We start from the raw sequence: 22110 nt of genomic DNA on the forward strand, positions 1-22110 counted from the left end.
TCTCAAAACATGGTATCATATCCAAAACCCAACGCCTTTACCCTATGTTGAGCAACAAAGGTAACCAACTCCGCCTTCACCCTCCCCTCTCCGAAACTCCGCATTTGAATCTCCTCCCCTCGCCTCGTACTACACAACCCCCCCCCCCCCCCCCCCCCCAAATAGAAAAATAAAGAATCATTAAATCCACCCCTCCGTATCAGAATCATCTTCAAAACTCGCCGAACATCGCGAATAGTTACTCTCGCTATATGCATCATCTCGATCCGCATATGTATCCCTGCCATTAACCCACCTCCCTCGTCCTTGCGCTACATATCCATAATCCATTATAACATCATCCACGCTATTCATTAGACTTTCCAATCCCTGGTCTAATACCTCATGTTCATCTCCCGTGTATGCTGTCTCAGAGCTGATTCCGGAAAATCCGATTGGGGAATTACCCCTTGCGCTTGATCTGGATGGTAGAGGTGTATAAGATTCGTTTTCATCATTTGAATATCTGTGAGCGTGACCCCGCATAATGCTTTTGCTCTCCTCTTCTTTCCATCTGAACCTCAATTTTCCACTTACATCCTCCCATCCACTTACTCTTCCCCACAACCATTTCTTTTCGCATTCCCTTTCGAATATAGCTTTCAAGTTTCTTTCCTCATTTCTTGTCGGTTCTGCAAACCTAAGAGTATCTTGAGCTTGATGTGTGATTCCCCAATTCATTATCGATTCTTCGAGTTCTCTCGATAATATTGATGATTCGTTATTGGATGAAAAATCTGAACAGAAAGAAAGCGATCCAGGTTGTCTCTCAAAAATAATCTCAATTCTCACCAATCCCTCCATTTCCAAAAGTGCATTAACAAAATGATTATCGCCAAGTAGCTCACACCATACTTCAAATTCCAGGGCCAAATATCGAATCATATGTAAGTTCCTCGAATACAAGATATGATTCCCGAGATCGGGGTAGATAGTATGAGAAGAGATGAATATGGTATCTTGAACATAGTTTATGTAATCGTATGGATTTGAAGGGAGGTAGTAAGGTTGAGCGAAAGAAAGTGGAGTTAGAATGGAGAGAGCGAGGCGACGAGAGAGGCGATTTATGTGTAAGGCGATTGGAAAGAGACTGTGAGTTGTCAAAGATGGGAGGGGTTCTTCATCTTGTTGCGTTGAAGTTGAAAAGGAAGATGATGATCGTGGTGTAGATTTCGTGTATTGGTGTATTTCGATAACTTGCGGTTTGGGTAACGTATGCCTCCAAATGGTTCTCTGGATGTCCAATGGCAATGATACAAAGTGAGGAAAAGAAGTAGGGGGTGCCCACTTGGTATTCGACAGCCGATTGCAATTAATATTTGATGCAGAAGAGGAAAAGGAAACCTTTGACGAGGTACTAGAAGAACGAGAGAAAGAAAGAGAGGGAGGTGCATTTGAAGAGCAATTTCGAGATCGTAAAGGTAATGATATGGGACTGAGTCTTTCATCCACAGGTGTGAGCGGATAGATAAATGTACCGTAGTCATGAGGTGGTTTGACGGCAGCTTCAGGAGTACTATATTCGAACGGGCTATAAACGGATATTGAACCGGGAGACGGAAGAAAAGGATCACTAAGATCGACTCCGGGGAAATTAAAGTCTGCCATTTTGATCACTTTCGACATGTATCAATCCTGAATCTGGAATTATGAATGAATTCGAGAGAACGTGAGACAAGAATGGTTGCAATGAGAATATTGCAGAAGCAGAAAAGAAGGAAGAAAGAATGAAGGATCGAAAGATAGAAATCGAAATTACTATTAGTAAAGGTACTGGACAAGTTCGAAATAGAACTTAGATAAGATGAACAAAAATTCCGTTTCCTCTCAAGCTGAGGATGAGTAAACTTAGAAGGCTTCTTATTGTAGCCAAGAACTCTCGCACTGGATACTAAATTTAGGTAAAAAGTTCAGCCCAACTAGCTCATTGCACTGCAAAGACCAACTGTCAAGTAAGCACGGCGATGTCATATAAATACAGATCGAGAATCAAAAACAAAAGATTAGAAGAAACACCAACAGATCAAGTACAACAAAGCGATTCAAACATAGCCATCCAAACCATATGCTAATGAATTGAACAACGAGAAAAGTAAGTGAGTGTTCGTGTTCAACAGAGAGATTGTTGGCGATATGGTGGCTGAGATCGACTGCGACTCTATGAGATCCAGTATAAATAAATCTAAGTATTGAGTGAATGTTGCACCTCCACTCTTGAGCCACCCCACCAACCAACGAATGTCAGCACACGTGAGAAACATGACCATTGAGCGCTTGCGATGTGTTTCCGGACAGGTGATTTATGTCAGGAAGTGATGATTTTGTTGCATGTCGTAAGAAGAGGGCATTATTTAGATACTTGGCTGTGTTTCCGATTGATTGGGTGTCATCCTAAGGCTATGTCGTGTTATCATCCTCTTTACATCTCTTTTCGTAAATGACGGGAGAGGACAACCGAAATCATGGTAATCGTACGGCGTGACTTCGTACTTGAGGATGTTTATCTCGTATACCAAGTCTTTTCAATGGAATCAAATTCTAAGATTGGTCATGTCGTATCGAAACGAGGAATTGTTGCATGTCTCGAAATATGCATGCCCTATTGCCCAGTTCCAAAAGTGTTAGAAAGACATTGTTAAAAGGGCATTTATATCAAGCTTTTAAGGATATCCCTGGTCTTGGATTGATATCGATAATCTTGTTTTTTGAGATGTGCAACAAACACGGAGACCCACCAATTTGGGATCGATGTCCGTTAGACTCCAGTGTAAGACTGTCATGATCACATGTCCAAGACTAGAACTTCAGCATCCGTCTATTCAATCTAACGTCACGATTGCAAGTCAGAATATATCGGAGAGCGACTAATAAACCAATTTAAGAAAGTCGAGAGAAACAGAATTATTAGAAACCCTTGCTCTCTTATAAGTTGTAGCTAAACTCCTTAGCTTCCCGATACATGTATTGAATAGTCACGTGCCACACAAACCTCTGATATCCAACACACCCCAAGCTCAATCCAATTCCTTACATACCTAGGTATGAGCTGCTGCACCAAAGACTCAACAGACAAACTCTCTCATATAATAGCATCCAATCCATACAACCGAACTCTATCTATAACCCACCCCGCACTTCCCAAACATCCACCACCTTCGATTCTCACTGTCACGCAAATTTATAGACAGAGTTGCGAATATGTGTTTTGCTTTCATTTTGATTTGATATGTTTTCTCTACTGTCTAACTATCTACTACTTGGAGAATCGAGATGGAGATGAATGAATTATCCATATCCAATCTATCTATTTGTCTATTCGAGAAAGATAAATGAATAGATAGATGAATTCGTAAATCCGCACGCACGAAACTCCCCCAACAAATCGAAGCGCAAAAAAAGATGATGGAAATAAGCAAAAAATTCAGAATTCAAAAGAACATCTCGCTTTCATTGCAGAATTATCTGATGCCAGCGTATGCACCCTGCTCATCTCAGCAAATATGTGTGAGAGAAAAAAATGTCTCATCGCAGAAAAGAAAAAAACACCCTCCATCACGCTACGTAAACATTTAATAATAGTAGCACCAGCATTAGAATTTTCACCCAAAACTCCATTCCCAATATGATTTTCTGATCCAGAAGCAGAAGTAGAAGTAAACCCATGATCTCTCCATCGATGTTGGTTGAATGAGTAGAGACATCTGCGTTGCATGCTTCCCCATCTCCATCTCCATCCCCGTCTCCATCTCGACGTTAATCCTGAGCTCTATCATCAAGAACTAGCTCCTTTTGAAAAAGACCCTCATTCTCATCATTCTCCCCATCAGATTCCCCATCAAGATCAATTTCATCCGGATTAATCTTCACTGCATTTTCCGTTCCCGTTCCCTTTCCCCTTTCCTCACTCAAAACCTCTCCTTTATCCACACTTCCATGTACTTCATGATCACTCTCAACCTCACTCTCCAAAATTGCCTTCTCGGTATCAGCTTCCGGATCAAGATCGAAATAAACCTTTGTATCTGCATTTTCGACTGTGGATTTGAAGGTTTGGGGGGCTTGAATATTTGCGCTTGGTGGGGTTGATGTTGATGCAGTTGGCTCGATCGGAAGATTGGGGGGAGCCTCTCCGGGTTGGGCAGGTTGGAAGGCGGAGATGCGTGGACCGATGAACTGGACTGATGGTTTAGCCTTGTGTGCAAGAGGAGCTTGGGTTTGTTTTCTGGGATGGGAAAATGGGAGGGAAGGATTGTCATTGTCGGCGGCAGAAACTGCGGAGGAAGCGAAGGAATGAATGCTGTATTCTGCGGAGCTTGGAGAGGAAGATTTGGTGGTGTCATTTTGAGGAAGAGATGTGGTTGAAACAACAAGACGGGGTCGAGGTGTGGAGTTGTTGGAGGTAGGTGTGTCTGGCATTGGAGCTGGCGCATCAGAATTTGGTGTAGCTGATGATGCAGATGGATTCTGAGAAGAAGATTCAGCGGCAGCAACTTCAAGGAGCCATTGTTTTCCAGTAATAATGCGAGGTGCGCGTTTTGGGGTGACGAAAGAGGGATCTTCATCTTTTTGTGGGGCATCAGATGATGCTCCGATGAGGGTTGATGTAGATCCGGCACTGGAATCTGCTTGATATGGTTGATGTCTGATAGTACCAGTGTCTTCATCTTGACGACCAAAATCCTGGATCGATGTATTATCTCCCAATTTCTCCTCGACCTCATCAGCCCACGAACCTGCCTTTAAAGCTGAGCCTCTCAAACTGGGAATGACATCATGTTGTCTCTGCAACGCTGCCAGTCTCTTTCTCTGCACCACTAAAACCGAATCAACAACTGCATCCACTTTCGAACCATCGCCCATTCCCTCAACTCGACTTCCGCGTCTTTTGGTCCTAACTCCCAGTTCTGTTGGAGGAAACATGGGTCTTCTCTTTTCAGGTTCTTTCTCCAATTCCTGCAAGTCCCCTTCACAATTATCTCTCTCGAATTGCAAGATCAATCCAAAATCTCTATAAGCACCCGACCTGGTTAAAAGACCAAAAGCACTCCCAGCTTCATCCATACTGGAAAACTCCATTCGGAGAGTTCCTTCTTCATCGATGTACCATTCGAGCAAGCTGTTAGCTTTAAACTCATTTCTGTTTTTCAAATCATACACGAGAGTTCGAAGGGAAATAGTCGGAGGGAAATTGGGGATCGTAAGGACGCGAGTACGATTCAGCTCAAAGATCGTCCTAAATTTTGCTGGAGAGAAAGGGTATGTGGGAGTATGAATATGTGTGACAATCGCCTTGCCCACATTCTCACCACCCGAATCTGTTGCCCTGAGCGTAATGGGATGAGCGTTCGCATATTCAACATAAGCCTTGGCATCCTCCTGATCGATGAACGTAACCAACACCGACTTACTACCCGCCAACTTCATTGTGTCCAATAGAACTGCTGAGTAGATCCTACCACCTCTAACCCTCGTAAGAACATCCCTCAGGTCCATATACTCTGGAATACCCCCAATATGGACACCTCTCAAAAAATCACCATCTCCTGGCCCAGGAACATAAAGAATTCCGTATCTAAAATAGTCCGGAATGTTACGATTTTTTGGATCACAATCACCCATGTGAGTCATGATCTCACCATCTCTCTGTTGAGGTGTTGTCCAGATAGTGGTTCCTGGTCTCAAATCGGCAAGTTCGGCGGATCGGGAACGAGTTGATGCATTTGGATTGCGTGTATTGAACCTATCATAGTAGAAATTGCGATTAGGCTGACTTTGATTAGCATAATCGTGACCCCTCACAGCTTTTTCTGGAGATAACTCAAAACCGGCTTTGAGGACAGCAGGAGCAGGAACATTAATGAAATTTACATGTGCCTGTTGTTGAAAGAGAAGTTGATCTTCTATTTTGATTACCGGATCCTCATCTTCATCATCAGAGGCAAGAACGTCATCGAGCGTGGAGGTGTTGTAGTCGTGAATGGTTCTTCTCTTTTGGGTGGTGGGGAGAATGGGAAAGCTGGGTGGAACCGATAAACTACCGTCGTCACCTCGCTGAAGATTGACTGTGTTGGGAAGATGGGTTGCTTCGCTGAAGTTCACTGGGTGATGAGAGTGCCTGGATTCTTCCTGAGTGCTGATTTTCTTTATGGCCGCATCGATGATGGGATGTGTTGTTCGTGGCCTGAATGGGATGTGGTGGTTGGTTTCATCCACGGAAAATGGGTCGGGGTTCTTGCCTTTAAAGGAAGCATCAGTGAGACTATCATTGATGGCCATGTGATCAGTCTGCCGAGACTCGATGCGTTCCCAAAGAATAGCATTCTCCCTTCTCAATCTTGGCACTACAACTCTCAACTCCTCCAATTCTTCGGCATCAGGATTTTGTTGCTTTCTCGTAAGTGACTCCGAATTGTTGGCAACGTTACCCAGTGCTCTAGCAATGATGACGGAACTCTTGATAGCTTCATCTTTATCCTTTGTAGCATGGGCGAGGTCGTTCTCGAGAACAGCGATACGAATTTGTAACTTTGTGACGAGGTCTGCATATTCGGGAGATTCTGCATAACCTGCATATTCTGCATTTGCTTGTTGATGTTTAGCATGCTTTGCTATGCGTTGTGAGTGGGAGGTGAGACCAAATGATGGAGGGGTGGCATAAGAAGAGTGTTGGCCAATATGATCGAGTCTCGAAGACTCGCCCCCATTTCGGGAAGACAAAGGTATGTCCATGATTTCGTAGTATTGATAGATTTAGTATATCATGAGTAATGCTATTTCGAGTTTGAGTGTGGTTTTTGCTGGGTAGCAACTCAGAGGCTTTGATTGAGGATAAAGATGTCGAATTTTGTTGTGTGAAGACAAACTGTGAAGTGCCGCAATCTGAAGAGCAAAATGGTGAAACTGGCGGCGCAGAAGATAAATAATGTAAAGTAGATTTGTGATGGCAAATCAAGAAGGTGAAGTAGTGTACTTGAGGAAGTCTGCGAGACTCGAAGCAAGTATGTGATCGAATATTGCAAGTAGAAAGCAAGGTGATAGTTTGAATAAATAAGTATCTACAAGATTGTAGAGGTATCTAAAGTTGAAAGTTGTAATAGGAAGAGAAATTATGGGATATGACTTGAAAAAACAAGTATTGCGAGTAGTAGAGAGAGGTATCTAAGGTTGTTGATTGTAAAAGAAAGAGAAACCAGAATGGAGGGAAGAGGTCAGAGGTCTTTCCTAAAAGGACAACAAGAATGGTCGGTCGAGGCGCCAGCTCGAGATTCTAGGCAGAAAAAGAGGAGAAGAGGAGATTGTGGATCCAAGTGAATATCTTGCTGTGTATGCTCGGATCAACTTCGAGTCAGGGGGCAAGGGGACTTTCCTAAAAGTGAATCGGGGAACCTGAAGAATCTTGGATATCTAGATCTTGTATTCTTTCAAGTAGGTAAGCATCAATCTCAACACTCCTAAACCATGCTTCTACCTCTCTTGCCAACCCAGTTCAATCTGAAGCTGTAGATGTTCTTGACAGCCAAAAGATAGATCCCCAACCCAGAGCAGAAGAAGACAGTCTCAAGTCCAATGCAGAACCAGAATGTTTCATGAACTAAACAGTCGAGAATGTAACAAGTGAACAAAATGCAAGAGCCGAGTATGATGACTTCTTTGGGAATTGTTGCCTGGACAGACATCGTGTAGCTATTTTGTGAGATGGTACTTGTAAAGGGATCTTTGGCTTTCATACTTTGAAGAGAAGAGAAGTCCACAATGGAATGATTCACTCACTAGCTCTTTAATCATGTGGAATACAGCCCACAGCCACAGGCTATCAGATTCCTGAAATTTGCATTTGATAGTCTGTCAGTCTAGACTATTGGACACTGTGCACAAGCAAATTAGATGGGAACTGTTGTCCAGTTTTTCATCCAGAAACCGAATGTAACAAACGACACAAACGACCATTAATTCCCTTGCACTAGACAATAGATGAATATGGAAACTTCATAATATTAACAGTACCAACTATTTGATACCTCCTCAATAATGCACTCATTCAGACTGAATAAGACATTCCATTATGTGACACTATCGCCATTCACCTGTGGTATCAACAAAGCTCCATCCATTAATAAATATATTCAACAAAGACCATATGCCTTTTAACTTTTCCCCAAACACCGTACCCGATCGCCGAGTTGAACGCCGCAGTCATGAATTCCATCATATGTTAAAGATCCAATATTTTAAGTTCTTTGCTTTTTCTGGAGACTCTTACTTTCCCGTTTGCCTCTCGTTGCCTCTGCTGGTGTAGATGTCACGGTTGACCTGGTAGCTTCCTTATGATGTCCTCCTTCAGCAGCATTAATGGCGCCCTCTCCATATCTGTATCCATCTGTTGTATTTTGAAGTTGATGTGGCCCCAAAGCAACTGGTGGTCTCATTTCAATTTCCTTTTCCCTCTTTCGAAGATATCGTCTTCGGAAATAGAATGCGATAAGCCAGGCAAGTGTTATTCCAACAACAAGTACAATAAGCATTGCAACCCATTTCGCATGACTAGAGAACCTGGAAGAGAATTAGCTATTTATATGACCGTTTCCACGTAAAAATTACATACCAGGATTGATTTCTGCTACCTGAACTTGACCCCGATGAACTTGACGAAGTAGCAGAACTTCCACTGCTCGATGTAGTAGTCGATGCCGATCGCGTATTGCAATATTGTTGGTACCAAGTCTCGATACTTTGTAGATCCTTTTCCGACGTACAGCTTGCAGCACCACACACAGAAGATACCCCAGAGGTTCCAGTAAGGAAAGGCGTCAATCTAGAATCTGCGCAAAAACAAGAGCTAGAGACATCGGCCGTAACTGGAGGAATACAAGCCCCTTGAACATCGGAAAGAGGTCCACATTGCGAGGCACACGATGGAAGGTCGGATGAGAATGGAACAATTGAGCCATCTTGTAATTGTTGGGCTCCGACAATAGCGGGTAGAATTGCCGTCGCAAATAAGAGGATGGATCGATACATTGTGTGCGATGTTGGTAGACGATGGTCTTTGCGACTGCGACAATAATCTACTATTATCTTCCCACTCTTCCACTAATTACTCGTCGCTCGCAGGTTTCTATACTTGTTTGGTATATATGGCGTGCGGATATCTCCCGTGGAATGCGGATAGGAGATATTTTTGAGGGGAGTTCAATCTAAGGTTGGAATGTCGCCTTCCAGTCGTGTTGCTTGAGGGATGGATGAACGGATGGCAGAATGGATGATGGATTCGACGCTGTAACAATTGATCGCTCGTGATGATATGATCATAGTCCAGGGATACTTGTGTTGCGACTTATTTTCTTCTCTCCATCCAAGTAATTTCGGTAGTGGCTAATATTGGAAGAAGGTGCCAAGGTTTGGGACTGTTTCGGTTCGGATTGTCAATATACTTGAGTAGTAAAACGATTGACACATTAAATAATGTTGATGAAAGATTGTTCATGAATGAATGTAAGAAACAGTTGGTACTAGGATCGCAGTCCGAAGGATTCCCGAGTGGAAGGAGTTGGTTGTTTGTTGCAAAAGGGTACTTTGCTTTGGTAGAAAAGATGGAAGGGGAAGGGAAGTGAAGGGAAGGGCAAGGTTAATTGAATGTGGAGATCTACAGCGTACTGTAATAATAAGCTAAATGCAGGCCTTTTGCGGGGGCAGATGGAAGTAAAAGAATACGAGATGTTGCTTTACTATTGATTCACTTGAATGAGTATATCTTTATGTTATTCACATATGTTGTGAGATTACGAGTATGTAGTAACGACGTTGTTTATATATTTTTCATATATACAGATATGTATATGTATATGTATATGTATATATATAAGCCCCTACATTCTACCACTTATGAACTCCTCATCTTTTCTTCATATATGTCATACCAATATCTGCCTACCTACCCACCCATCTAGTTATCATCTTTTCATCGGAAAATTTGATGTTTCCGTTCTGTTTCTTCTCCCCCCACAACTATACCGTGTTAAGTTGTAAAAGTGGTCAGGTAAGGTAAGCTCTGCAGGAACGTTTTGATAAATTACAGAATTATGGAATTATAGTGGACTCTCAACGATTAAGTTTCAAACTAAAAGATTTTATTAACCTTATGTTTTCTTAAGTGAAGCTTAATAAGGTTAATTCATCAGGGGTCAATCAAATATCGAGATTCTCTCATTCTGTATAAAGACCTAGGCACTTTCTTATACTGCTCGTATATGATCCTTAACCGAACATTTTCACTAAACACATCTTTATCGCTTTAAGAGAATATGATCAAGTGATCTCGAAATAACTTTTGCATGGTGTGCATTTCAGGATGAAGATTGGTCGATATCTAGGTAGTGAGACAGATACAACACGATGTGATATGCATAAATCTGCTCAATCAAGTATAAGAGCGACGCCAGTCATCATCATTGCGTTACCCCTCAGTATTGATTCTCCTACCGAGTACCTACTCTGCGCACTTGCTTTTTCCACAAACACACGGTCATCCTGATCTCTTCTCAGCTCAGATATTTCCATTTGTCTAACATTTCACAAAGTTTCACAATTCAAATTATGACCAAGAAAATTCGAGTTTTGATCATACGCGTTACAGGTTACACCTGTTTTTCGTCCAGCGTTTAATTTAGACGCTCTTGGATGTTGGACTAGTACAACTATACTGGCGGTTGCATTTTTGGACGAATTCCTTTGGAAGTCGACAATTGAACAATGATAGATACGAGATTACGGTGTTAGTTCGCAGATGTGAAAACGTTGAGAAATTCAGTGACATTGGTGATAGTCACAGGATTCCTGAGCAAGTATCTCTCAAAGGGAAAGAGGAATCATGGTTATTCATATATCACATAGTTGTGATTGCGACAGCATCCGCTCGCCACGAAGGTTGCGCTAAAGCTTGTGTTTGGGAAATAAATATGCCCAAAATTCAGACCGGACAAGACGTCCATTATATCCATGTACAGATGATGATGTTTCTGTTTCTATTGGCTCGTTGATGTTGCACATCATTGATATGAACAATGATACATATTCCAGGAACATCAATGCCAGGCGGACGACCTGTTTCAGGACGACGAGCCGATGCTTTGATCACTTCAGATATTGCTGATAATACATATTCAACTTTGAAAGATTTTTCAGAGAAACAAGTCCTGTCGGGAAGGTAAATAATCTGTCGTTGAATTTGGCAGGGAAAAGGAATAAAACTTATACTGTTCCAATCCCCCTCATTTATGAGTTATCAGATTCCCACCCTCATTATCAGATCAATCAATCCCACCGCCCTGGCAGAAACTTCAAAAGTTTTGTTGCATATCTGCTTCAGGCTATGGTGCCTGAAGAGTCCCTATAAATCCTATATCATTCCTAGTCTCGGAGCCATGTTCACATCCATTCCATTGTCACCAACAAGCACTGGAGATATGATAACTTTATCCATTCTAGCCATCACCTCTCCTATCACGAACCCCGCTTCCTTTCTTGCAAAATTTTGACTGCAAAACATGGTTTTGTATCCACAACATTGATTCGGAAAATCCATTCTATCCACTCGTCAACTCTATTTACCATCCCTTCTCAATCAGGGAGAAAAATCAAGTTGGTCTTCCCACCAACCACGAAATTTCACACCATAAACATGGACATTATCTCGTAGACCACGGAATACGATTTTTCCACTCCATCGCCAAAAGAATCACAGGAATAGGATATAGACGTTCCCCGCTCAAGACATCACGAGTACACAATTTGACATGCACGAAGTAGCCGGTGAGTTGTTCAACGAGAATATAAGGAAAGCAGAGGCTTTTTGGCTTCGAGTTGAGATATACGATGTTCTGTACATAAGCACTAATAGTATTCTGAATAGAGATCTCTTCTACATTCTTTCTATCCAAGGAACCAGAGTTACCAATTGATCGACCTTCTTCTGATTTACTTACTGTCTGAGAGTGCGTATATTGGAAGTGGTTCGGCGAACAAATACCTAGGCTGAACACCAGTACATGGGAAAGCGCTTTTGAAAGGAGACAGATAGCTCGATTGTGAAGACGGCTGGGCCAAAGTGAGGGTAAAGGTGAGAGCGAGCACTTGACATCGAGAACGAAAGGGGGTGTGTATCTACTATCGAGAAATATAAACGAAGAACTAAAAAGATTTCAACCTCGATCATTTTACAAACGAGTCAATATAACATTTGTTCGAAATAACGAAAATGTAAATGTAAATAATAAACGTGTATCTTCTCCAATAGTATACTAGATACCAATTAACATAAACATCCCAAGTTCCACATAATATCTCTCCTTCTGCTAAACCGGTTCTTTCTTTTTTTCTTGCGCAGAAAATGTTCCGCATATCGAGAGTCACACACATATACACACATATACACACATATACACACATATACACACATATACACACATATACACACATATACACACATATACACACATATACACACATATACACACATATACACACATATACACACATATACACACATATACACACATATACACACATACATACATACACACACAAATCGCAAAGAACAAATAGCAAACTCTCTAATAGTACAAATTACCATTTTCACCCCCTACGCGAGTCGACAACACATCGATTTGCAGGTACTTAGTATTCATAGGTACGTATCGCTAACCCCAGACCTCGAAGTTCAACTCACGATTGTACAGGATGATTCGTATCATCGCTAAGAATGAGGATTCTATTTTTATTTTCGATTTCTCTATCTCTATCTCTGTATCTCTATCATTTAGTTTGGTATCTAAGATAAAATAAGTTTATAAAAAGAAGTATATACATACAAAAATAGCTGATATGAAATCAAAGAGAAACAAGGGGTTAGTGTTTAGTATTTATTCATCGATTTGTTAATCGATTGATTGATTAGTACCTATATAAAATGATTATGAGAGTTTAATGGATGATAATGAAATAGTAGGTACCTAGGTAGTTATAGAAGATGTCGAGATTTGAGCTAGAGATTATAAGGGGTTTGCGATGGGGAGACTATACTACCTAGTATGTATAGTTATTAGGGTATGAGATACTAGGTAGGGTAGGTAGAGAGATTCGCGAGTGCCGATACTGGGCTAGGACTGGGTATTTAGATTATTATTTTTCTACCTATCTATCATATATGCATATAGGTATACATATATATATATATATAGATACACCAATTCCCAATCTACAAACCCGCTATAAAATCATAAAATAAATACAACTCGCCCACACCCACACTCAATTCACTTAACAAACGCGGGGTTGGGCTAACCTACGAGTAGATGTGGGGAAAGCGCGTGGTGTTTTTATGTCAGAACCCCTGAAAGTGACCCATATAAATAGGCTGGCGGGCGGCGTGTAATGTATGTCAGATATACGTATGTGAGATGTTATCTATCTATTGATCTATAGGTTCAACTAGGTATATGATAAGAAGGGAGGGAACGATATATAGGTAGGAGTGAGTGAGTGAAGGGAATTATGTTGAATGGATTCACTGTTCTTATATATTAGCTTCGCATTAGTCATCAAGTGATATGATGTGGTGATGATCTTCTCTTGATTCCATAGTCTTGATACGATAGTTAGTACACTGCAAGTCTCCTTGTACCTATAATAAAGTATTTTGTTATTGCGGATTTTGGAGAATTTTTGTTTTAGTATAGTTTACTGCTTGATGCAAGGGGTTTGGGGATAATTATCTCTCGAGTACTTCTTGAGTTACGTTAACAATTCGATATTGAATGCTCCTGAGCAATTTCAACACAGCTTTCGATTACACACAGGAAAAAACATGGGGAATGCATCTTCCCAAAACGCATTCCCAGTCAAAGGCAAGGTACGCACTTCTCCATCCATCCATTCCTCCCCAAACTCAAAACTAACCCACCAAAAGACCATACTAATCACCGGCGGCTCCCGCGGCATGGGCCAAGAAGTCGGTCATCAACTCTCCCAAAAAGGCGCGCACATCGTCATCGTCGCGCGCGACGCCCAAAAACTGCAACAAGCAATCTCCTACATCCAGCTGGGGGCCGCCCACCCCTCCACCCAGCGCTTCCACCACATCAGCGCGGATCTCTGCTCCGCGACCGAATGCGCACGTGTGATCGACGAGGTGGTGGCCTGGAACGGGGCGCCCCCGGATACCGTGTGGTGTTGTGCAGGGAGCGCGTATCCGGCGCTGTTTGTCGATACGCCGGTTGAGCAGATCGAGAAACAGATGGCGAGTAACTATATGACGAGTGCGTATATGGCGCATGCGACGTTGAGAAGCTGGCTCAAGCCATTGGAAGATGCGCAAGCGGGTGATCCCGCATCTAGTAAAGCGGAGCGCAAGAGCAATGCCCCACCCCCTGCGCGCCATCTGATTTTCACAGCGTCGTTTGTGGCGCTGTACAGTTTTGCGGGGTATGCACCGTATAGTCCTTCCAAAGCGGCGCTGCGCTCGCTTTCCGATTCGCTTTCGCAGGAGATGAATTTATATGCTGCGGCTTTTCCGGATGCGCCGCGGGTGAGGGTACATACTATTTTTCCGGCTACGATTTTGACGGAATCGTACGAGACGGAGAATCTCACTAAGCATGGTCTTACTTTGCAACTTGAGGAAGGTGATGAGGGTCGAACACCACATGTTATTGCGGAGAGGAGTATTAAGGGGTTAGAGGGAGGAGAGGAACTCATCACGACGGATATGCTTACGTGGTTGGTCAAGGGGGGTGTGCTTGGAGGTAGTGTGAGAGGTGGATTTGGAAGAGTTATTTTGAGTTGGATTTTAGCTGGTTTGATGGGCATCGTGATGGTATCTGTCAGGGCGGATATGGATCGGAAGGCTAGAGCCTGGGGGAGAAAATTTGGTGTGGCTAGGAGTGCGAAGAAATGATTTTTGGGTGTGGGTGTAATTTTGACATGTTTTCAAGTGTTCTTATGTGAACAAGAAAGTGTTTTCGAGTCATGTAAATCAAAGCTAAGTCATCGGCCGTGATGCAATTTTCCATTCTCAATCCTCTTCTCGTCCTTATAGAACTTTCTAGAATCCGCAATATTTCCAGTCTACAAGAAATCCTGTCAGTAGAGACTTCGTCATGAATTTTACCGAAGGACACGTGAAAATAGACGGAATTCTTGCTAGTGGGCATTTATTACTAACACCACAGTGCGGATAACGAAACCTAAGAATGGATTATGATGATAGATCCCTATACTAGGAAACTTTCAAAACAACAAATTCGAGATTAAGCTTTATATAGAAAGAATCATTGATCGACCAAATTTCCCAACTGTTGCGACAGAAGTTGTAGTGTATATTATGCGAGCACAGAAGGAGTTCTTTCTGTCTACCCCATCCTCCCACAATCCCCACTAGCCTGGAAGGATGAACTTCCTTTGTATTCATATCGTAATCTACTTTTGCCATGTGGAGTTGCTTTCAAATTTTCCAACATTCTTGAATGTTCTAGAGCATTTTTGTTGAATTGGGTATCGACGCTCCACTATCTCATTGACAATACAGAGCGAAGAATTATCACTCCTAAGCAACCCAAAAAATGATGCTTCAACATTTCACATCATCTCAGACATTCATGCTTCGTTATTTTGATGTACACATCTATTAGAAGATGGTAGGCTTCCTTATCAACGCTTGTGAGTGGAGGGGAGAATAGTAATGAAGAGTGATGAATAGGTATGTGTAATTATAGATTCAGAGCCCAGATCTGGTTCAAGAACAAACGAAATTGGTACCGAGAGAGTTGTTCCCAGAATGCAAAGTAAGGAGCTGTGGCCGCATACTGTGGATCATTCCTGGTGCAGATATCTGGTGGGGAGCTTCAATCACAAACTCCAGCTGGAGTTCATCTGGCCAGAACCTTATGGAGTAGAAGATCAAGTTCTCCAAAATAATGCGGGTCAAGTACTCAATCGAATGCCACATACACACCAGCAGTTTGTCTTTATCGTTATCCATCGCCGTGTTCCAGACCCCTCTTCACATTTTCAAAGTTTAGGGTATATAAAGGGTATAATTAGGACAAATGTAATGAATGCTATGCAAATACAGAAGTTTCTTCCTCCTCACCCACTCAAGGTGAACAGTAGCTTTAAGATAAATGCAATGTTTATATGTTGCATGTATACTAGGACACTCCTAGATGTTCAGAAGAGAGCATGATTGAGACTGAGATTACCAAATACAAGCACATAAATAGAAAACAGCAAGCGCAAAAAGTACATCTCAAGCATTCGCAAAATGAAAACTCTTTCTATATACAATTAATACTGAGTCGTGTTCTGTACTAACAGCACGTGGATGCATTGGATGAAATGAATGAAGGTTTTCTAAGGGGGGGACTACCGTTTGATATCAGATGAAAATGCTTTTGTGTACTAGGTGCCTACCTAGCTACAAACGGAGTACAACGGCTAGAGAACAATCAAAGATAAAAATAGAAAAACTAAAGAGCATCACGTGATAATACCAAGTCTCCTAAATTTGCTGCATAGCCACGTTTTTAATCCATACAATCCGTTACCATGGTACAGAGAAGTACCGCGCGCGTGGGCTATCACCAACTAAATACTCACCATGGCCAACCTAAGGCATGTATGATCGTTATCTGCAGAAAAAGGTACTCGGTGCTCGGGAAGGAAAGTGCCTCTCCGCACTGTACCATGGAATTCTGTACGTAATCCGAAAATCCGTAATCCGTAATCCGTAATCCGTACACCGTACACCGTACACCGTCAACACAATCCATTACTTGTGTACGCGCAGCTATTCTTGCAAAATAATTATTGACAGAAAGAATGACGACCCCTTTGATACATGTTTTACTATTCGGTTGATGGACGAATTACAGACGGCAACAGAGAGGTGTTCGTTGTTCCTGGCTAAGGAAATGGAACCTGCTTTTGAATCTGCCGTTTTCTTTTTTCATGCATATGGATTGTCCAATCGAGACAATCTAATCTTGTGACACCCACTACGTCTAAAAAGATACGGTGCCGGCAAGGATAAAGAAGATGGGGATGTCCGTCGAATACGATGCATAATAGCGCTTTGAAAAGCAATATAACGACAAAAGGAATTGATGCCGAGCATTGGAGAGAAAGAGTTTAGAATTTGATCTTTCTTTTTCCAAACTCCATGGTGGTTCCTGGCTTGATGAAAGTACCGGCATGGACATGGGCATGGATGAGTTAAACGTTCGCTCATTCATGAACCCACTTTGGATTAGAAGAGCATGCGGCGGTGAGAGAAAGTATTGTGAATGTACGATTATCCTGCACTCGTGTTAGCTTCAATGAATGGCTCATCCGGTGCTCCTCTCATATATGCAGGTAGATTAGATCGATTACCTAGCATTGTTCATTGTATCCGCACTCTGACTATGAAAGGAAATGTCTACGCAAAAATGCTCACAGGCACTAGACATAGCCTGAGATGGCAATCCTATCGCTCTGGCGGCGTTGCTTTGATCTCGGAGGTATCTGAGGTATCTGAACAGAAATCGGTGTTAATGAATCTATGAATCTATGATGGCACTTGCGCCTCACATCGTGGCCGTGCAGCTAGTTCTTAGGAAGATGATTTGATATACGATGTGTGACTGACTGGAAGAATGAGAGTTGTGACTCGTGAGAACGCCTCTGATTGTGATTGCAAATATGCAGGATTCCAGCTGATTAGATTCGATCTAATGTATAGATACTAGGCAGACCGACCGACCGACCGACAGACAGAGGTAGGTACTGTAGTACTCGACTACTCGCTAAGAGATAATCTTGAAAGCATTACGACTTCTCGACGGATATCCTTACGAATACAATCCACTTGCTGCGTAGGTACAGATGGTATAAAAGTCTTTCACTCATATCGTTTAATAACCTTATTGCAGATAATATCTTGCTCCCATCCCCATCCCTACCCCCCGTGTTCATTATCAGGTAAATCCATAACCGCATTGAGCTATCTAATCGTAAAACTAGTTACAATCCAAGGACAAGTGGGTGTTTGTCTGATCCCGCGTCTAAAATCATCCAACCTTTTGAGTCGTAGAAGCTTTGGAAGAAGACGGAATAGTTTAGCCTAAGAGGAAAAGCCAAAGTTTGTAGATAGACAGTCTTATAGTCTTATAGTCTCATAGTCCCTACATTCCATAGATCAAACCTTGAAATCCTCGTACGCGACAACTCTCATGGCTGTTTCATCACTCCGCGCTTCTTCCCAGAACTTCCAATGATCTCGTCTTCTCCATCTCCATCACAGGATACTTTCTCTACCTACCGCTTTTCGAATATCAATGTCTCTTGACAGTGGATCAGAACAAGGATTATAGATCAAGCAAGCAAGCAAGCATTTTCATTGTCCTGCGACCGAAAAACCAGGGGGTTTCAAACCTTCTCTCACACGAATTGGCTGCGAAAAGAGTGCGGAAAGACGGACAATTCTAGGATCTATCTTCACCTGTTCATCTACATGCGTCCGAAAAGAGTTATTGTGAAGCACTGAGCAGACCCAGAAGAGCATTTGGTGCCAATTTCATCCGCACGAACCACCCGCGCGATAGAACGGAAAGTGTTCGAAGTACGAAGTATATTTATATATTTATTTAGGATTTGTGATAGAGATATTGACGGGTACCTGAAGGCTGTGCAGTGTGTAGGGTGCACACGAGAGAATCTATCAGAACCCTGGGTTTATTGGGCCCTGAAAAGAGGTCATCGGCGGATAACAGGGGGGAAATGGCAAGAAAAAATGGCCTACAGCCGCTGACGCTGGAACCCGGTACAGGAGGAAGAGTTAATGTTAATGGTACGGAATTTATTAACATTCAACAAAGTCTAAGATCTCCTTTGAGTGCCAAATCCCCAAGATCACCGAGATCTCCCTTCAAATTTAACACAAAGAAATCACAAGCACAACAACAGGCTCGAAGTCAAGCTCAAGAACAAGAACAAGTACAAGAACAACAACTTCAACTCCAACAACAGGAACAGGAACAACTCCACCTCCAACTCCAAGAACAGGGACAGTATCAAAGAGACGAAGCTTCTTCTATGCAAGAAGTCTATCCGCAGACATCCGAAAAAGACTCATCCATTACCATCGGCAGTGGAAGTGGAATACCAACATCGCAAACTCTTCCTTCTCTTTCTTCATATCACTCTTCTCCCTCTCCACGGACTCCAGATAAGGGCGTCGGTATCAAGGAAAAACCTTCGCGAACCGGATTCTTTTCAAATTATAAAGCATCAAAAAGTGCAAGTAAACTTCAATCATCCTCTTCATCAAATATATCGCGCCAAGTGAATGTTGTCGAGGACAATAATATGTCCAGAGACACAGACCGCCCTGCGAAGAGCGGAAAGGTTTCATCACAGGACACTAAAAGAAGTGGTACGACCCATTCTGTTTCGTCCCTTCCTCTTCAGACAATAATGTTGTTGGGTAATTAATCCATGCTAAGTGATTCACATAAACTAATCCTTTTCAAAATAGAATCAGGTCCTACTGGATCTTCATTAGTTAGAAAACCGGTCGGGGTTCAGTCAAGATCTGACGCCTCGCTGGCATCATCAACGAACGACTCCCCACAACAAAATTCCGATTCCAATTCAATCAATAATCGAAAGAATAAACCGAAGCAATTCAGTCTCCTCGGTAGAACTAGATCATTACGAGATGATAACAGCCCCGCTGAGCCCTCTCCGCCAAAAAATAATTATTTGGATCCTGATTTATCTACCCATCAATACACACACACAAGTTCTTCAAGTTCTGTGAAGACTACAACACCGGCTCGAAGCGACGACGATAGAAATTGTAGGGAGATGTCGACTCCAACTAATCATCGACAACGATCGGAAGACCGTCAACATAGCCGCTCGAGAGAAAATCGTGGAAAGGATTCCGTGAGAGAAAATACAAAGGAGCACACGAAGGATAATGGCAGAAATCAATCATCCTTCTCTACAACATTCAAAGAGGCCGGCGGACATGCATTCTTCAACAACATCAAATCACAAGCCACAAAGGGAGCTGGAGCAATACACAAGAATCTATTCGGAAAGGGAGGACGGAGTGGTAGTTCTACACATAAGGAACCCTCGGTCGATGATGAGCATTATGTTTTAAAAGTCATCAATAAGCCACTTGTCGAGCAAACTCGACTCACCAGAATATCAAAGAGGTTGGAGGATTCAAGGGATAAGACGGAGTTCTGGATGCCATCTTTCCCTTGGAGAGCGATTGACTATTTGAACTACAAGGGAAGTGATGTGGAGGGACTTTACAGAGTACCTGGAAGCGGACCGCAGGTTAAAAAGTGGCAGAGGAGATTTGACGAAGGTTTGCAGATTCTTTCTTTGTTGATTCCTGAGAATATACTAACATACCGCTAGAGCTTGATATCGATCTCTTCGAATGTGATGACCTCTACGATATAAACATCATTGGCTCGATGCTTAAAGCATGGCTTCGCGAACTCCCCGACGAACTGCTTCCCAGAGCTGCACAAGATCGAATTGCTAGAGAATGTGCGGGCTCTGAGGAGGTTCCACAACAACTTGTCGAAGAATTATCTAACCTTTCTCCCTTCAATTACTACCTCCTCTTCGCCATCACTTGCCATCTATCTCTACTACTCGCCCACTCCGAAAAAAATAAGATGGACTTTAGGAATTTATGTATATGCTTTCAACCTTGCATGAAGATGGATGCATTCTGTTTCAAATTCCTTGTTTGCGACTGGAGAGATTGTTGGAAGGGCTGTAAGACTGAAGCAGTATATATTGAACAGGAGTATATGCTTTTTGATCAGATGCCACCTGGAAGTGCTGGTGGACGAAGTAGCACTGCTGTTGAGAGTCATGACGAAAGGAATGTTAGCAGTTCAGACAGCAGCAAACCATCGAGTGTCAGCCTCGAGAATCAGGGCCGAAAACATAGCCATGAGAAGGGACGAAAAGCCAGCGGCGAAAAAAATCAACGCAGAAGCCCGGATAGCGAGAGAAGTCAAAGACAGATTCAAGTGGAGAATTACAGGGAGGGTGCCATGAGTCAGAGCAATAGCATGAACAGTATCGATACTGTCAGTACAACTTTGACTGTTATACAGGCGAGGCCGCCTCGAAATGGGGATATGAGACCATTAAGTCCTATCAAACCACTCTCTCCTATTGGCTTTTGAGTTCTTTTGCTCAAAATTACAAATCTAAAGAATTTAACAAACGGGCTTTTGAAAAGTCACATCAAAAGGTCGCAAATCATCATAATTCTACCTCTACATATTAGGGCGATGCAAGTTTCTCACAAACTCGTACGAACTAAAAACATACAGCGACAAAATTACATTTTCCTCGGTCGATTTTTCATTGCTTACGAACTTTGGTAAATAAAATGGACTGAATGCATTCAACGAATTTCCTTCAGTATCACGCACAAAATACCGATGAGATCTATTCTACACACATTTCTTGACGTTCGTTTTGTTCGTTCATGCAACACAAGTATTTCCTTTTTTCCCATTTCAATTGAATGGAATGGTTTTTTCACAAAATCTTCATGCGTGCTTGTTTTGTTGAATACCCCCAGCGCAGCATGTTTGAATCTTGACGGCACAAAGCATATTAGCACAGAAGGCGGGTTTAATAATGGATGGATGGATGGGGTACGGGATTTGGAAATGGATTGGTGGTATATGGAGTGGATTGTTATTTTGATTTTTTGAGGGATTATAAGCGTGGGGCGTGATGGAGATGGACGGATGGATGGAGGCTGGAATGAATTGTTAACAAGTTTCGAGATAAATCAGGAGGCGCGAATTGATTCAGGTCCTCGAGACCGGCTGGCTATCAGGCACATGGGAGATGAGGATGAGGGAGAGGGAAGCAGGACTTGTTTGTACGATAGGAGAATATGTTATGTTTGGAGCAAAGAAGTCCAGAGACCATAGATTACCTAGCTAGGGTCAACGAGTGCATTGGGGGACAGTCTGAAGAGCA

The 22110-nt window shown here is 42.4% G+C and overlaps 5 protein-coding genes across 5 annotated transcripts; 2 read left to right on the forward strand and 3 right to left on the reverse strand.

Annotated features, from left to right (window-relative positions):
• Nucleotides 1–180: 180 nt before the first annotated feature.
• On the reverse strand, nt 181–2288 carry EAF02_000866 (uncharacterized protein; the record flags this gene model as incomplete). Its single annotated transcript, XM_038896914.1, has 1 exon — nt 181–2288. The coding sequence occupies exon 1, from the start codon at nt 1663–1665 to the stop codon at nt 181–183; it is 1485 nt and encodes a 494-aa protein (XP_038763773.1). The 5' UTR covers nt 1666–2288.
• Nucleotides 2289–3792: 1504 nt separating this feature from the next.
• Nucleotides 3793–6768, reverse strand: EAF02_000867 (uncharacterized protein; the record flags this gene model as incomplete). Its single annotated transcript, XM_038896915.1, has 1 exon — nt 3793–6768. The coding sequence occupies one exon, from the start codon at nt 6766–6768 to the stop codon at nt 3793–3795; it is 2976 nt and encodes a 991-aa protein (XP_038763774.1).
• Nucleotides 6769–8267: 1499 nt separating this feature from the next.
• On the reverse strand, nt 8268–9057 carry EAF02_000868 (uncharacterized protein; the record flags this gene model as incomplete). Its single annotated transcript, XM_038896916.1, has 2 exons — nt 8268–8589; nt 8642–9057. 2 exons carry the CDS (start codon nt 9055–9057, stop codon nt 8268–8270), a joined length of 738 nt encoding a protein of 245 aa, XP_038763775.1.
• A 4843-nt stretch (nt 9058–13900) lies between these two features.
• On the forward strand, nt 13901–14989 carry EAF02_000869 (uncharacterized protein; the record flags this gene model as incomplete). The annotated part of the gene is made up of 2 exons (XM_038896917.1): nt 13901–13945; nt 14003–14989. 2 exons carry the CDS (start codon nt 13901–13903, stop codon nt 14987–14989), a joined length of 1032 nt encoding a protein of 343 aa, XP_038763776.1.
• Nucleotides 14990–18849: 3860 nt separating this feature from the next.
• Nucleotides 18850–21296, forward strand: EAF02_000870 (uncharacterized protein; the record flags this gene model as incomplete). The annotated part of the gene is made up of 3 exons (XM_038896918.1): nt 18850–19555; nt 19607–20455; nt 20509–21296. 3 exons carry the CDS (start codon nt 18850–18852, stop codon nt 21294–21296), a joined length of 2343 nt encoding a protein of 780 aa, XP_038763777.1.
• Nucleotides 21297–22110: the final 814 nt, after the last annotated feature.

The sequence above is a fragment of the Botrytis sinoallii genome (genome assembly GCF_014898435.1).
Source record: "Botrytis sinoallii strain Bc 23 chromosome Unknown BSIN_001, whole genome shotgun sequence".
Taxonomy (NCBI): domain Eukaryota; kingdom Fungi; phylum Ascomycota; class Leotiomycetes; order Helotiales; family Sclerotiniaceae; genus Botrytis; species Botrytis sinoallii.